Raw genomic sequence first — 16,189 nt, 5'->3', positions numbered from 1 at the left:
TGTTAACAATTAAGTCTAGCTTTTTTCTTATTCCCTCCCTCAATTTGAACCATGTACATTTTTTAACTAAATGTTGGCATAAAAGATTTAATTGGGATAAAAGGATTATATAAATTTATTTGTAACCTAGGATTTATTTTATTAACTATGATTAGCAAATTACAAACTGTTTGCGTTTATCAAAACTAAAATAACAAAACTATTGTTTATGATAAGAAAAACTTATTTTGGATTTTAAATAATTTGTGTAAATTATAATGCAACCCATTTTTAAACTTAGAAAACAAACAACTTGTTTTAGAGCAAATATATATTGTAATAAAGTAAAAATTAGTTTGGCCACTGACTCCTATTACAAAATTCACTCTATAAACATATATATATATTTGGTTGAAATTTCTTAAATATATTTAGATTTTTGAAAAACATACAAGTATTGATGGGCAGTGTAGCAAAATAGAAATTTATTCAAATCATTTTATTGGCTTAAATTAGTTAAAGCCGGAGGTAAGAAAAATTAACTGATATAAAGATTCGACTAAAACTGTATGAAAATGGCCAACCATTTATGTTATAATTTGATACTAAAAATGCTACCATTAGCTTTTTATCTAAAGCTTTATTTACAGATAAGTCACAAAATATTACAACAAACCATACATAAAACATTTATAAACATACTCATATGACATATGTTGATATCACGGACATCCTTTTCATTTAATAAAAAACTCTAAGTGTTATAAAAACAACACTTAGTTAGTAATAAAAGAAACATCTTTAAACTTTTATAACATACACTGACATACTCAAAACATATGTTTACTGCTAGAGCTGCAATAACAACTGAAGAAAAATTGTATTATCATGCTGTATTTATACAGCCTATAAGGAACTGTAATTAAAATTTATTACATAAACCATGTCTTGTAATAAAATCAGTTTAAAAAACACTAATTTGTTAACTATAAGTTAACAATATTTAATTAAGTTATTTTAAGTTGTTTGAAAACAATATTAGCAATTATTTTGTGCTATTTAAATTAGTTTAAGAGCAGTAACTGATTTTAATTAAATTCACTTAATTATTAGTAATTATGTTATTCTATAAAACATAATTAAACTCTTATAAAAAGATAATAGTGGTTAAGTAAACTGCTTTTTATTACTTTCAAGTAAGCTTAATTAAATGACTAAAATTATTTAATTTTAAGTTTTTAATTTTAAGTATTTATGATACTTCCTTATACTAAACTTTTAAACAATATCTATAAAATTTATTGAATCAGAATCACAAAAAAAGAGGAATTGATTAAGTATTTTGAAGACAACAGGTATTCTTAACTTCACTTAAGCAAAATAAATTTTAAGACAATTAATTGATTTATTAAGTAAATATAGTTAAACACAAAACAAACTACAAAAACCTAGTAGGTAAAACAAATAAGGCAATTTCACAAACTACACAAATTTTAAGCTTTCACTTCTACAGCTTTGAGCATTTGTGTCATAAAATATACTTTATTTTGAACAAAATAAAAAAGTAGAGCCAAGTTTTGACAATCAACTAAGTTTTTTTTCAAAAAGTTACAAGGCCATAAGTGAGTAAAAGATTTTTTAGTGCCACTTCTAATATAAAAGCTACCAGTTTGCTTTTGCTGTTCTTAAATTTGGAAAATTTTGAAATATATTTGTTTTTATTATGTTGTGTTGAAGGCAAAAAAAAATTCTTAAAAAAATTTATCTTCTCTTACAATTCAAAAGCAATCATTTTCAAAGGTCCTCAGAATTTTTTTATCAAGTTTTTAGGAATCTATCAGAACAATGTTTAATATTTATCAGTTTTTTAATTATAATATAATAGATGTTCTTATTAATATAAAACTATGTTTTAATTTTTTTATAAATTTATTTAATATATTTCAAAAATTATGCTTAGAACATTTCCTAAAAAATTAAAAAAGTCTTTAGCATAAAAAATAAAATAAAAAGATTCTATTATAAACCTTAAACAAAAATTACTTTATCCCATAAGTTAATACTGAAATGTGCTTTAGACTTCATTGGGTTTAAATAAAAGTTTAATATAACATTTAACATAACCTAATTTCAGTAATAAAATTGGACCTCTACCTTAGGACTTTTTTATATCTTTTCAAAAAAGTTAATATATTTATTTTTAAAACAAAATTAAAAACTATAGATTTTTAAACCCACTTTTAGTAAATGTTTTACAATTGTTTATCAAAAATACAATTATTTTTAAAATATCAATAAAAAATACTTCACAAAGTACTAACATTTTTTCATAACTTGTATTTTATCAAATATGAATAGAAACAGATATAGCTTTCAAAATTTTTGTTTTCTATTTGTTACAAACACTGGACAATTTTATTGATTTACTTGTTTATGCAACCTGACAATCTAAGGATTGCTAACCATTTGTAGTTTAGATCTAGATATAATCAAAGTAATATTTGCAGAAACAATATTTTAAAACATATTCAAAAAAAATACTTAGTAAGTCATGTAAAAACTACTAGATACAATCTACAGACAATATTTTCTCATAATAATAATAATAAAATTCATGTTATATTGGTTTTAGGGTGTTAAAGTGACTTTAGAGGTTTAGAAACTTGTTTAGACTTACCAAACTTAAAGCTTAAAAATATGTTCAGGCAAACTTAGTAAATAAGTTCTATTTAAATAGCACTATTTAGTCTCAGTCTTGATTGAACTTAATGTAAAATGACTGTGAAATCCACAAAAATTAACTTATAAATACCCAATATAAAATGCATGTTTATGTTAGACAGTTGTCAAGATTAATTTCAAAAACTTGAATTCATTTTATTTTGAATTTTTATTAACACCAGATTCATAATACTAAAAAAAAATAATTTCATTATTAAAATATCAATTATTTTAGATAGTTAAGGAAAAAATCTGGCATCTGCACTTCAAAGTGAAAGATACAACATAATAAAAAACTAGTTTTATCTTCTATATACAAAAGAAAACACAAAATCAAAGTTATATTCTTGTTTAAGAGAAAAAAAATCGCTAAGTATAGATCAAGCAGTTGTAATTTTTAAAACAAGGTGACTTGGTAGTTCTTTTAGTGAGTATCTTCAAGAAGTCCCATTTAACTGACTTTATACATTTGTAAACTTCAACCATTTAAAACTGCTACATTAAAAACGAACAGGGGAAGTGCAAAACCTAGCTTTGTTATATTTTCTTTAAATAGAACATTCAGTCTGCCTATCAATTTCACACAAACAAATCAAATAATTTTAAACAATTTTCACACAAATACACTTCTATAATTTCTTGCCTTAACACTGGAGAAAATTGATAATTATGTGTGTAAAAGTATAAAGAGTAACATTCATACTAAAATTGATTTTGCAAACTATTTCAATCCCATATCTTTTTTTTAATATAACCATTTTAATGTTTTAAAAATAAATACTGAATCATTTCATTCTGACTGTTAAAACTTCATTTACCACAGCACTACTAAAATGACATCTTATATTTTATAATTTAAACTGAACTTAACTAGCTTAAATATTTTCATAAAATTGAAATGTTTATATGTAAAGAAAATTTAAATAGCAATTAAAAAAATACTTAAAATGTAACTATAGTACTGTTATGGTCATAAAGTGTTAATTGTTCAATAACTTGATGTTGATATTAGAAAATAACATGAATTAAAAGTATTTATTAAATACCATCAAAATTAAAATATGTAGTGCAGAAGTCTGCTTTAAATAAAATATAATATTTATTATTTTCGTATTAATTTAATGTGAAATTAAGACTGGCACAGTATAATTTCATAACTATAATTAAAACAAGATATCTCAGTTTTATCAGGTGACTTTGCAATTACAAAGTTAAAAATAAATTCTTTATTTATGTAATTAGAACAAATTAAACTGTTGTTTATTAAATTTAAGTATCACATATCCGTAAAAATAAAATTGAAAATGAAACATTTAGTAAAACATTTATAAATAACATAGATTAGTGCTTTAACATTGCATTAAATATAAAAATGCACATAATAATGCTGCAAAAACAAGTCTTAAAATTGCAAAAACTTTAAATAATCAGTAACTATTCTTTGTTTATTTAAAATTTATACAATAAGTACAACAACTATTACTTAAAGTTAAATCTTAGAAAATCAAAAATGAATAGCAAAATACATAGGCTAATATAATTAACAGAAAATTTATTAAAATCAAAAAATTATCTATTCTTAATTTAATTTTTTTTTTTTTTTGTAATCTTGCATTTTTAATAAACATTTATACTCTTATTTTGTGAAGGTATGTTTAAAATAATACTAGTAATTAAAAACTTTAATAAAAGAATATAATATAATTATAGAATTTAGTTTGTAAGCAAAAGAAAATACAAATTTGGCAAACTAAAAAAATTCTTAACGAATTATAATTTAATTTAGACACAAATATATTTACACAACAAACCTTCTTTTTACAACAATAAATTTGACCAACTTTGATCATAATAATTGACTATTTATGTGTATACTTTCTCAGTATGCAGTGGACAACTTGTTTCTACTGGTTTGCAGAATTTTCACTTATGTTTCTTTCTAAATGTATTTCAGCCACTCCTAAGGAAGAAAAACTATCTTTGTGCAGCGTCTAATTTACCCAGAGAATATAGCGAAAATAGCTTACCAAGGACAAATATGAATTTAGGAATGTTAAACACATTTGTCACAAATGTACACGTAGTAAATAACTGCAAGAACAAGAAATTATACTTTACAGCTACAATTTAAAATTAATTCTATGGGATATATTTTTAGACTTTTTTTAATTTTACATCCTAGTGTATTGTCAATGGTTGCAATTATTTGTTATTGAAAGTTTTTTTTTATTACCTTTAGAGTAGTTTTCAACTTTTAACCAGTCGAAAACATTTTTAAAACAACATTTTAAACTTCTTTAAACAAGTTTTATAGGTAAAAATAACCATTTAAAATGTTAATTCGGTTTAACTCTCAAACTACAAATACATAAGACGTAGTTTTTTTCTTCGTTTGAGTTTTCAATTAAATTTTTCCCTCGTTAACTTTTAGTATAAAAGAAATTTTAGCAATTATTTTACTAGTTATTTACTATTTTATGATAAAGTTATAAGTTTTTACTACTTAAAAATAGTTTAAAAGTAATACTAATATAAAAATAATACTTTTTAATAGTTTAAGTTACCTTAAGGCTTAAGTTTATCAGACTTTTTGTTTTTTAGTAAACAAAAAATATAAAAAGTAACCGAGTTAAATTATTTAAACAACTTTAAAAACTATAACATAACAACTGTAAGGCTTATCTAAATATAGTTTTAATATGGTTTAATAAAAGTAATTAATGTTACTGTGTATAACTTGTTGGTAAACAGTTTTTTTTAGTATATATATATATATACATATACTAAAAAAAAAACTGTTTACCGACAAGTAACAAGAACAAACAAAGCAAAGATAAGTTAACTTGTACATAAGTTGTTTTTAAAATAGGCTAACTAAAATTATTCAATTTTAGTTGAAACGTCACAATGTGTTTTTTTGTTTTATTCTTTAAAAATCTTACTTTGTTCTTTGTTATCGTTCTGAGGAGATGCATAAAGCAACGAAACTAAGTAAACGATTTGTAAACTAGTTGTTTTTTTATATTATAAATATGTATATATATAAGTTACTTAAAATATAACTAAAACTATACAAACAATATTTAAGTTTTTGTAATTTCTTTGATGTCTGTAACACTAAATTTTTATTATCTTTAATTAAATTCAGTAGTTGATAGCGATAAAAATTTACTAGATTTAACTTATAACAATACAGAGTTAAGTCAAGTAAGAGATGGTGTTTATAAAACAAAAAACGAAAAAACTGATTCCTAAAAAGTATTAAATCACTTCATTTAACTCAATTTTATTCTATTTTTAAATTGTTTATATCTAGCACATTGTCTACAATTTTATGTCGATTTCTGTTTCAAAATTACTAAACATACTGATTAATAACTGTAAACAAAAAAGTAACACTAATTTAATTCTTTAAACATCTTTAGTTAGTTATCAAAATAGATAAAATAAGTTTATTAAAAAAAATAAATCATTTTATAAGTTGAAATAAAAGAAAAGACAACAAAATAAAGTAAACTTTAGCAAGTAATTATTGTTGATTTAAATTTAATAATATTTTTTGGTGAATGAAACTTTAAAACTTGTAATACATTTTTAAAACTGTACAATAAAACTGATTAACTTGATAACAAAAAAAAAGATGATTAGGATTATTTAAAGTATTTTCAAGTTTGTTACAATTTCAGTTTATCTACTTCTCATAGCTTTTTTGTAAATTCTAAATACGGTCATAACTTAAAATAGATTAATTCATAAACAAATAAAACAGCAACGAAAATTTCCAAATTATTTAAAAAAGTTCACTTTGATTATAATATATAAGTTTTTATTGTTTTAAATTCTTTGATTTTGTAGATATAAACAAGTATCTATTTAGCTGAAATATTGAAAATAACAAAATAAAATTAAACAAGTACTATTAAAATTATCGCGTTAGTTTTTGTTGTTGTTGAGTTATTTATATACTCAAAAAAATGATATACTATTAAAATTTTTTTGGTATTTCCCAACTAACATTAAACGATTTAAAAATTTTTGCATATACTTTTAACAAAAACTATCTATTTAGTAACTGAATTTATTAAAAAAAAATATTTCCTTTTATAATAGAATTTTGAATGAATAAAAATAGTCTGGATTATTAAGTCAATAAGCATTATAGCTATTTAAAATTAATTAAAAAGTTATATTCTAAAATAGAACTAGTTTTATTTTTTCTTGTATTGTAATGTAAGTATACATAGTTATCCTGCGCCTAAATTAAAAAAAAAAACATTTAAAAAATAAAAGCCCTAACATTTTACTATTTCTAAAAAAGGAAAGTATGTTTAAGTAAACTGATTTTTTTTTTGTTCTGACAAGACTATTTCTTTACTTAAGCTATTATTATTATTTTTTTTTTTCAATTGTTTAAGGATCTTAAGAAAATGCCGTTTAAAACTTAATATTTTACTACATTTTTGAAAAAAACCTTAATTTAATTCTTTTATTTATATAAGTTTAGTAAGTTATTATAAAAAACCGTAAAAAAATCTCCATTTAAAGCAAAAATTTGTGTAAACATAGTTTTTTGTAAGCTAAACACATGTTAACTTAAGAGGATCTAAAACGACGAATTGAAAACACTTCCATTACAATAAATGATAACTTTAATATTGACACTTAAAGTTAAAACAAATTGCATAGTCAGTTCAATTTGTGTGATTAGTTAGTAAACTAAAAAGGTGTAATTCTTAAATAAATAAAAATTAGAGTCATTATTTAAATCTTGTAAGGTTATTTTAATAGAAACAACATTTATAAGATTTATTGGTTTTAGAATCTTGTTTTCAAAAATTAGATTTAAAAAAAGTTTTAAAAGTATCTAATGTGTTTTAAGCGCAATGAAAACTTTCTAAGCTAGAATCAGTGTAAAAATAAAGTTATAGGAAGATGTACGGAAAGTTAATTGAACTTAACAAGTTTATTTTTTCTGCAAGGCAAAATGCTAGACAACAATATTATTAAAAGTAACAAGAACTTTTTGTTCATAAAGCTGTAGACGATAAATAAAACAGTAAAGTACAAAGTAAATGTCATGTTAAAGCTATTTAATGTACAGTGAAGTTTTTTATTAGAAAAACTACATACTTTAAAAGGAATGCCAAAAATAATGTCGTTTATTTGAAATAATTAAGTTTTGCTGCCAACAATCTTAGCGTTAGAAAATTGAACATTCGTATTTTTTTAATTTATAATAAAAAACAAAAAATTATAAACCTCTCGTAAAAACTTTTTATATCAATACTCAGTATTTACCTAAAACACACACTAAGGTACGCTAAGAAAAAAGATTATTAAAAAAAAACGTCTATTAAGATTTATAACTTTAAAAAATGTTAACTAGCATGTTTTGATTGTTTTAAAGTTGAAGAGATAAACTACTTTCTTATTCACAAAAATTAAAACATTTTATTTTTAAAAAATTATCGAATAGTTAAAGGGCAATTCGTTAAAAATAACAAAAAATAACAATTTTAATTAAAATATTTTAGTTAAAATGTAGAATATTGTTGTTATATAAATATAGTTTGTTCTTTAATAACTTATTTTATACAAGTTTGATCTATGAAGTAAAAAAATCTTCTTAATAGATCTTATGCACATAAGCTTTAAAATTCAGTACAATAATATTTTGTTCCGAAAATGAATCAAAAAAATTATAAAATAAGCTTATAATTGTAATAAGCAGTATTTTGAAATATTTCTACTTTCAAATAAAAACAGCATGATTGAAATTAAACTTACATTATTTATAAAATCATAGAATGACTAAGCATTTAGTTTTCAAAGGCAAATAATTAGAACTATTTGTTTTTCGTTTCTTTCAATGTTACACTTGGATATTTATGAAAATTTTAAACTTATCAAAAGTATACTTTTTACGCTACTAACTTTATTTAAATTTTTTATTATTATAGTTAAGTACTTAGTACTTTTATTAACTTTGTTTGTAATGTGTAGCTCGATGGACCATATTTAATAGCGTATTCAATAAACTATTAGTTTAACTAACTAAAAATTGTTTACAATGGTTTGATAAGGAAAAACAGTTTTTTTAAACAACTTTACACAAAAAATTAAACCGAACCTGTTTTAATGTTTTATTTCAGAATCAAATGATATATATTTAGTAAATAATATTTTATTTAATCGAAACGTATAAATTAGTTTTTTTTAAAGTAAATTATACATAAAAGCTTTATGAAACTATGCAAAGATTATAAAGAAATAAGTATAAATAAAAGCTGTAAAATATAAAAATACAACTATTTGATTATTTTAGTTTTTAAATTTTATTAAAACATAAAATATATATTTCTAAAACTTTGTTTTATAGAAAAAATACGGATAAAAATAGAATGAGATTAATAAAAGTTGTTTGAATTAAAACCACAATAAATATCAGTGTCGTTTAATTTATATGAAACTATATAACTGTAAAAGTTTTACAAACAAATAGTTTTTATTCAAAGTTTTATGCTACAGTTTAAGATATTAAAAAAGTCTTGCATGAGTTTTAAGTAGTTTGTCGACTGTGTGTTGGATTAAGTTTAAATACTAGTGATGAAATGTATTGTTTATTTGTGTAAGCAAAGTATTACAAGTTGAAGTTTTGCATTTAGTCAACTTGCATTGTTTGGTTTAAATATTTGTTTTGTTTCAAATTTTTTTTATTGACAGATAAACAAACCGAGGCTGTTTTATATTCAGAACCAAAAGCTACTGTATAGCTCACTGCATGATGCTTCATTTTTAAAATATTAATAAAGGATGAAAACGAAATTACTATGTCTTTCTGTTTTAATGATAACGGTTACTACTGATGTAGTTTATACATACTTAAGTGCAACCTTTGCTGAGGACTTATACAAAGAATGGACGGATTTACTAGTGCAGCAGTTTGAAATTTATGACGACGAATCTTCTGCCTCTGACGTCGTGAACTTTCCGAAAGTAAAATCCGGTCCTGCCACTTTTATCGGTCAGACAAACGAAAAAGCACACTCTTTTCACTCGATACCTTATGCAGAGCCGCCAACTGGAAATTTGAGGTTTTACAATTTGAGTAAATTTGCATATAGTTTATTTTTTCACAATATAGTACACGTTTTTTATGTATCAGAAAAAATGTTTAGATATAAATACTTAATTTTTGTTTAATGTTAGAAAGATTGCGGCAATAGTACTAGTTAAAATTTTGTTTTCTAACTAAAAATGTTTTGCTTTAGTTTTATTATTTTTCAAGAAAACACAAACTAAAGGTTCAAGCCTCCAGTAAAAAAAGTTTGGGAAAAAAACGAAATTTACAATGCGTCTGAACCAAACTTTGTTCAGTGTTACCAATTACGTACTCCAAAAGGACACGTAAGCATTTACAACTTTTATTAATTAATAAAAACTCTGAATTTTGCTTTTACCTTTAAAAGTTTAAAAAATATACAGTTTAGAATCTTTATAAACTTATAAAAGTTACATAAAATATTTTTACAGGTTTTTAGTTTAAGAAAAATTTGTAACTGTAAAATTGGTGTGTTTTGAACTTTCCATTAGTATTTAATTCGACCGCGCTTGTTGTATAGTTGTGCAATTAAATTGAAAAAAACCAATTTAGTTTTAATTAGCTCATTAAAGTTACAATGCAAGCATAGAGTAAATGCCACATAAACAACGTAATTGTAGTTTTATACGGACATGTATTTGTTCTAAAAACTGTAATGAGTTTATCACTTTTACCAACTCTGAATTAGGCGAACATTATATATTTTTGTTTGCGTATGCAACCAAAAGATTTCCCTTAATTTAACACCTTTACTGCATTAAAACGCAAGATTTTAAATTACGAAAAATTTCCTGTTTAAACTAACTGTAAACTGTTCGATTACACTAACATTTTTTTAAATGTGCAAGCAACAATGTTTTGTGTTTACATAGTAAGTTTTGGGTAAAGTTTAAGTAAGCTTAATAATTAAGAATAACAATTATATCGGTTTTAAACACACTATGTAACATTTTGAAACTTATTTTATTGTATACCTCGTTTTGATTTATAATGACATACATAAAAAACATTCAAAAACAAAGTTAAATGAAAAGAACAGTAAACTTACATAAAACGACTGATAAAACAAATTTTGTTTAATTCATGTTTCATATTAGTCATCTTTACTTATAAGTATATATTTTAGTACATACTTTAATTATACTGGTAACTGTATTGTTCCTGCTGATTTATATCTAAAGTTTTTTTGTTTAATTCTCAAAAAATTAAACTTAAAAAAAGACAAAATGAGAAAATCTTTTATAAAACTTCCAGTACTCCGAAGACTGCTTGGTTGTCAACGTTCACGTACCGAGATCAGTCCAACCCGATCAACTGGAAAGCGGCAACTTCAAAGAGAAACTTCCGGTGATGGTGTTCATCCACGGTGGCGCGTTCTTCGTGGGTTCGAGCACCGGAAAGCCTTACGACGGGAGGTTCCTCAGCAGCGCCACCAGCACCGTGGTGGTCACAATGAACTACAGACTGGGTCGGTTGAGTTCTATTTGAAGGTGAAACACTTCAACTGAGATTGCATCAGTGTTTGTAAGAATAAATTATAATTTTCATTTCTTGTCTTCCAGTGGTTATTGAAAACTATTAAAGTAAACATTTTTGAAGTATTAAAAAAAAAAAAGAGGTTATCACTTGTGTTTTGAAATGGTTCTTATTTAATAACGTTAATTTGAGCGTTTAACTTATTTTCCTAACTTTAAAAAGTGTTTTATAAAATCTTCACAAACGTGTTGACTAAGTAAATGTTTTTTAAATATTTTAGCTTCGTTTGGATTTCTTTATTACGTTAAAGATGAAATTTCCTACACGGGCAATCAGGGAATAAAAGATCAGCAATTAGCTATGAAATGGGTTTATGAAAATATTGGTAGCTTTGGTGGAGATAACACCCAGGTAAGAAAATTCTGAGAGTTTGATATAGGTTATAACAAAAAAAAAAAACTGTATAGAACAAAAAATTTAAATAGTGCAATTAATTTACATACTAGTACAAGTTAATAAAGTAATCCTTATTTTAAACGAATTTAAAAGTAACTTTTTTTTGGAAAATCATCTTAATCTTTCTAAAGTTTTGTGTAATTTTTTAATGTTTTAGTAAAATTCATAATAATAATAATATATATATGTATTGAACTTTTTTGTTTCTGTTTATTAAAATAAATATTCATTTTAATAGATAAAAGAAATAGTTTGTATAAATTTAGATACGATAACTGTTGAGCTAAAAATTTAAAAGTTTCTAAAATAATAAAGTTAAAAATTGTTTTTTGTCATTTAACAATGGTGTAGGAATGGCAACCCTTAATGAAATAAAAAGTAGTAAACATTTTTTTAAATTTTTTAAAGGTATTATCAAAAGACTTATCTATAAATATTTTACTTTTAACTTATAAGTTTATGATAGTATAATAATAGTGTTTTTTTCTCGAATATTTTATATTTTTTCGTAACAAAAACAAGCGAATATGTATATTACCGAACTTAAGTAAAAAATCTAATTGAACTTAGTTGAGTAATTAAGTTAATTTTTTCTTTTTTAATTTATTACATCTTTCAACATTACAACAACAATAAGTTTTTTAAAAGTTTTAGTTTTTACTTACTTTGTAGTTAAACAATCCATATTGTAATATTTAGAAAACTATTGTGTAAAATTAAATTATTATTTATTTTGATATAAAATTCGAGTAGATTTTACCAATATGTTATAATTAAGTTGACTTTATTTCGATAATTGCGTCTACAAATTGATAATGTTTAAAATGCTTAGTAAAATTTAAATGATCATTTTAACACAATTATTTTGAGTATTCAATGTATTTATTATTAGCTTTATGCATTATAAATAGAACGATACTTTGACAAGTTTAGTTTTTATAGCGAGAAATTGTTTGAAATAAATAGATGTGCAAAACTATATTACAGATTATAACTAACTTATTTGTCATACTCAAAACAAAGGGTAAAAGATGAGATTTTGTACTGAATAATTTACTCACAGTTAAATACATGCAGGTGACATTGTTCGGAGAAAGCGCGGGAAGTCAGTCGGTGATGTTCCACATGGTGTCGGCAAAGAGCGAACCCTACTTCAGTCGCGCCATCATGCAGAGCAACCCGGCCGTTTACAAGTACCTACACCCAGGTGAAGCTCAAACGAGGGGAGAAAATTTTGTCAGCACTTTGAACTGTGGCGCGTATGAAAACACAACTCACTGCTTAAAGTTAACACTCTTGCATGAAATTACTTCTAAAATCTTTAAACAATATCGCTAATTATTGTTTTTTTTTTAAAATATGTTTCTTAAAGTATAAGAAATAGAGAAAAAAAAGCTACTTGTAACATGTAATCTATGAAGTCAGATTGAAAGGCATGTTTAACGAAACATTAATTAGATAAGAAGAGAGTTTCTAAATTGTTTATCGTTTTTATTTAAGTAGATAAACTTCATAAAACTATATAAAAATATAAAAAATTATGGATCAATGATTTATTGTGCTTTTTCAGTATTCTAAAATGTATCATATGAAACTATTCTAGATGAAAATTGTTGCAATACTTTTTTAACGAAATTATTAAAAAAAAAAAAATAAATATATAAAAAAAACAAGTAAATAATAAATCTATTTTTATTAAAGATACTGTAGATCTACAATAATTAAATTTTTTATTACAGATCACTACTAAAACTTTAAAATAATATCATTTTTTGTTTTATTTAAAAACTTACATAATAGATAGTTACATATTTTTCTGTTATCCCTATGAAAAAATAATAACATCTAATGAAAAGCAATTTACTTCTTAAAGAAACATAACATAAAGTGAAGTGAAAAACAATCATAAGTTCGCTTAGATGTGTAGTAAGTAAAAAAAAATTGTTAAAAGGAATGTTTCACCAATCGAGCTAATTCAAAAAACATCTGAATTTTCGATCGAGCTTGCCAAACAAGGGTACGTTTTGGAGGCTTTGGAAACATTTCGCCCCACCATCGATCAAACAGAGTTTACAAAAAATCCCTTGAACTTGTTTCGTGAAGGCAACTGGCAAACCTACAAGGAGCTGATAATTGGTTCTAATATAGACGAGTTCGTTCTTCTTACTGAAAGAGTTTTAAGAAACGGAGTAGATTTTGAACTGTTCAAGGTAATCACATGTTTTATCAGACAAAGTAGTTTTTTAGTTATTATAAGTTAAATATTCGTTTAAAAAAGTACGACAAAAATGGTTTAAAACAGTCATAGTTTTCAAAAGTTGTAAAAACATTTTGAATGTTTACTGCCGAAAAACAATAAAAAAAGTTTTATAGTACCAAAAGACTGTAATAGCTTTTAACGAATATTAAACATCAACGTGTATTTGTTTCAGTAGATAACGACAGAATTTCAAACAAACAAGTTTATAATAATTATGTTGATGATTATGCAGAGATTGAACGAACTGCTGGTTGGGGGGAGAATCGAACCGTACATGACCCTCGAATATTCCAAACTTGTGCCCGCTAACGCCGGTGATGACTTCAATTACATTCACGTGGTTTCTCGAGAAGTTCGAGATTTGTATTTCACCTGCTCCACTCGCGCACTCGCCAGGTTTGTTTGAACGTTGAAAAAAAGTAAATAAAGTCTAGAAGCACTGTTTTCTTACAACTTTTGTTTTGTAAACATAACTTGGACAGTACATTGGCTTAAATGTATAACGTATTTCATTGATAATGTTACCAAAAAAAGAGCTGAATTTTACAAAATTTACAGGTTTGCCGCGTTAACGACAGACGTGGATTCACCGTACTTGTACGTTTACGAGCACAACGCCTGCCCCACAGTGACGTCACAAAGCAGGTTTTGCGCTCACACCTGCCACGGTTGCGAGATTCCTTTCGAGTTTGGCACCATTGAGTTTGCAGGGTTTGTACAAGTTTTTATCATTTTACAATAAATTACAATCAAGAAAAATACTTTATACTTAAAACTTTAAATTGTTTAAACCTATAAGCTAAAAAAGAGATTTTGATATTTTCCTAATAAAATTCAGTTGAAAAAAAAAAATTATAATTATATATAAAAACATTTTACAAAATGGAATTTTGATTATGAAAATTAAACAGGTTACAATAATAAATACCATAAGAGGTTTTAAAAAGAAATTTTCTAACTAACTTTTAGAAAAATATAGGATCATTATCAACAACTCTATATTATTGAAAATACTTTTAAAAGTAAAGTATACTTTAAACCTAGCCTACTTTAATTCAACTTTAAATTATATTAATGAAATAAATCATTTAGATTGTTTAAGTTAACAAATGTAACAATAACAATATTAAAAATAAAGAAATATGTTATTGTATATATTTTTTACCGTACAAAATAAAAAACTACTAAAGTTTTTAGATTATTTGTATTTAACTTTTAATGTTTTTTAACACCTGACTTTTAGTTTTTTTACAAAAGTAAACTAAAAATTATTATTTTTACATAAAAAAATAACAGTCTTAGTTTTTTGAAAATTGCAAATTCATAATATGAATGCATTTAATGATATATTTATCAGTCGGGTAGAAGACACAAGTGATGCCCTCATAACATCCATGTTCAGTGAGTACTGGAAAAACTTTGCTTACTTCGGAGTGCCGCACGCTGAAAACTTTACACAGTGGCCACCTTATTACAAATCAGCAAAAGTTGGTTGAATCTCAAAACAAGCAGTTACAATAACGTACAATCTGATTAGGACGCTTTTTAAAATCTTATATCTATATGATTATATTTAAAGCGGTTAATAAAACGTAATTTTGTTTTTTTTGTTTGATATGGATATTTTCATAATAAAATTTTCGATAATATTTTGATATTTTATATTATTGTTCACAGAATCCTTCGCATGAATGGGCCAACTTAAGAATTATTTCACCACAATCAAGACTAGACTACCAGTTCGATGAAGACTTTTGTGATTTTTGGGATGCAACCGGAATATATAATGGATAGCTTCTTGAACTTAAAATATTTTATTTAAGTCAGTGTAGAAGCATAACATTCGTCATTTTTTAAATTACCTGCTACTTTATAAACGAAAAGTGAGCTGTTAAGAAGATACGTGCCAACAGTATACTAAAAGTATATACATTTAAGATTTTAATGTACAATTTTTGTTGTTGTTATCCTTTTAGATTTTCTTGTAGTGTTTCATTTAACTGCTGATACTTTATTAGAGTTTTTGTAACAAATTTTTAAATTAAAGATTTTTTTCTGTGCTCAACTTTTAAACTTTTATATTATGTTTCTAAGCTTTACATTAAATCAAAAATAAACTTATACATCTTTATAAAGTTACCTAATGTACATGTTAAAAGATTTACCTACTACACACAGTTACTTGTAAAGATATT

General features: G+C 24.1%; 1 protein-coding gene across 1 annotated transcript; it reads left to right on the top strand.

Annotated features, from left to right (window-relative positions):
- Positions 1–9,546: 9,546 nt before the first annotated feature.
- Positions 9,547–15,788, top strand: LOC145843064 (acetylcholinesterase 1-like). Its single transcript, XM_082950530.1, has 10 exons — positions 9,547–9,794; positions 10,005–10,107; positions 11,057–11,270; positions 11,559–11,689; positions 12,812–12,993; positions 13,686–13,944; positions 14,227–14,390; positions 14,553–14,705; positions 15,352–15,481; positions 15,672–15,788. Exons 1-10 carry the CDS (start codon positions 9,547–9,549, stop codon positions 15,786–15,788), a joined length of 1,701 nt encoding a protein of 566 aa, XP_082806656.1.
- The last annotated feature ends 401 nt before the right edge of the window (positions 15,789–16,189 follow it).

The sequence above is a fragment of the Thalia democratica genome, chromosome 8 (assembly GCF_965202585.1).
Source record: "Thalia democratica chromosome 8, ktThaDemo2.hap1.1, whole genome shotgun sequence".
Taxonomy (NCBI): domain Eukaryota; kingdom Metazoa; phylum Chordata; class Thaliacea; order Salpida; family Salpidae; genus Thalia; species Thalia democratica.
The sequence above is the reverse complement of the archived record's forward strand: the minus strand, read 5'-3'. Positions and strand labels throughout refer to the sequence as shown.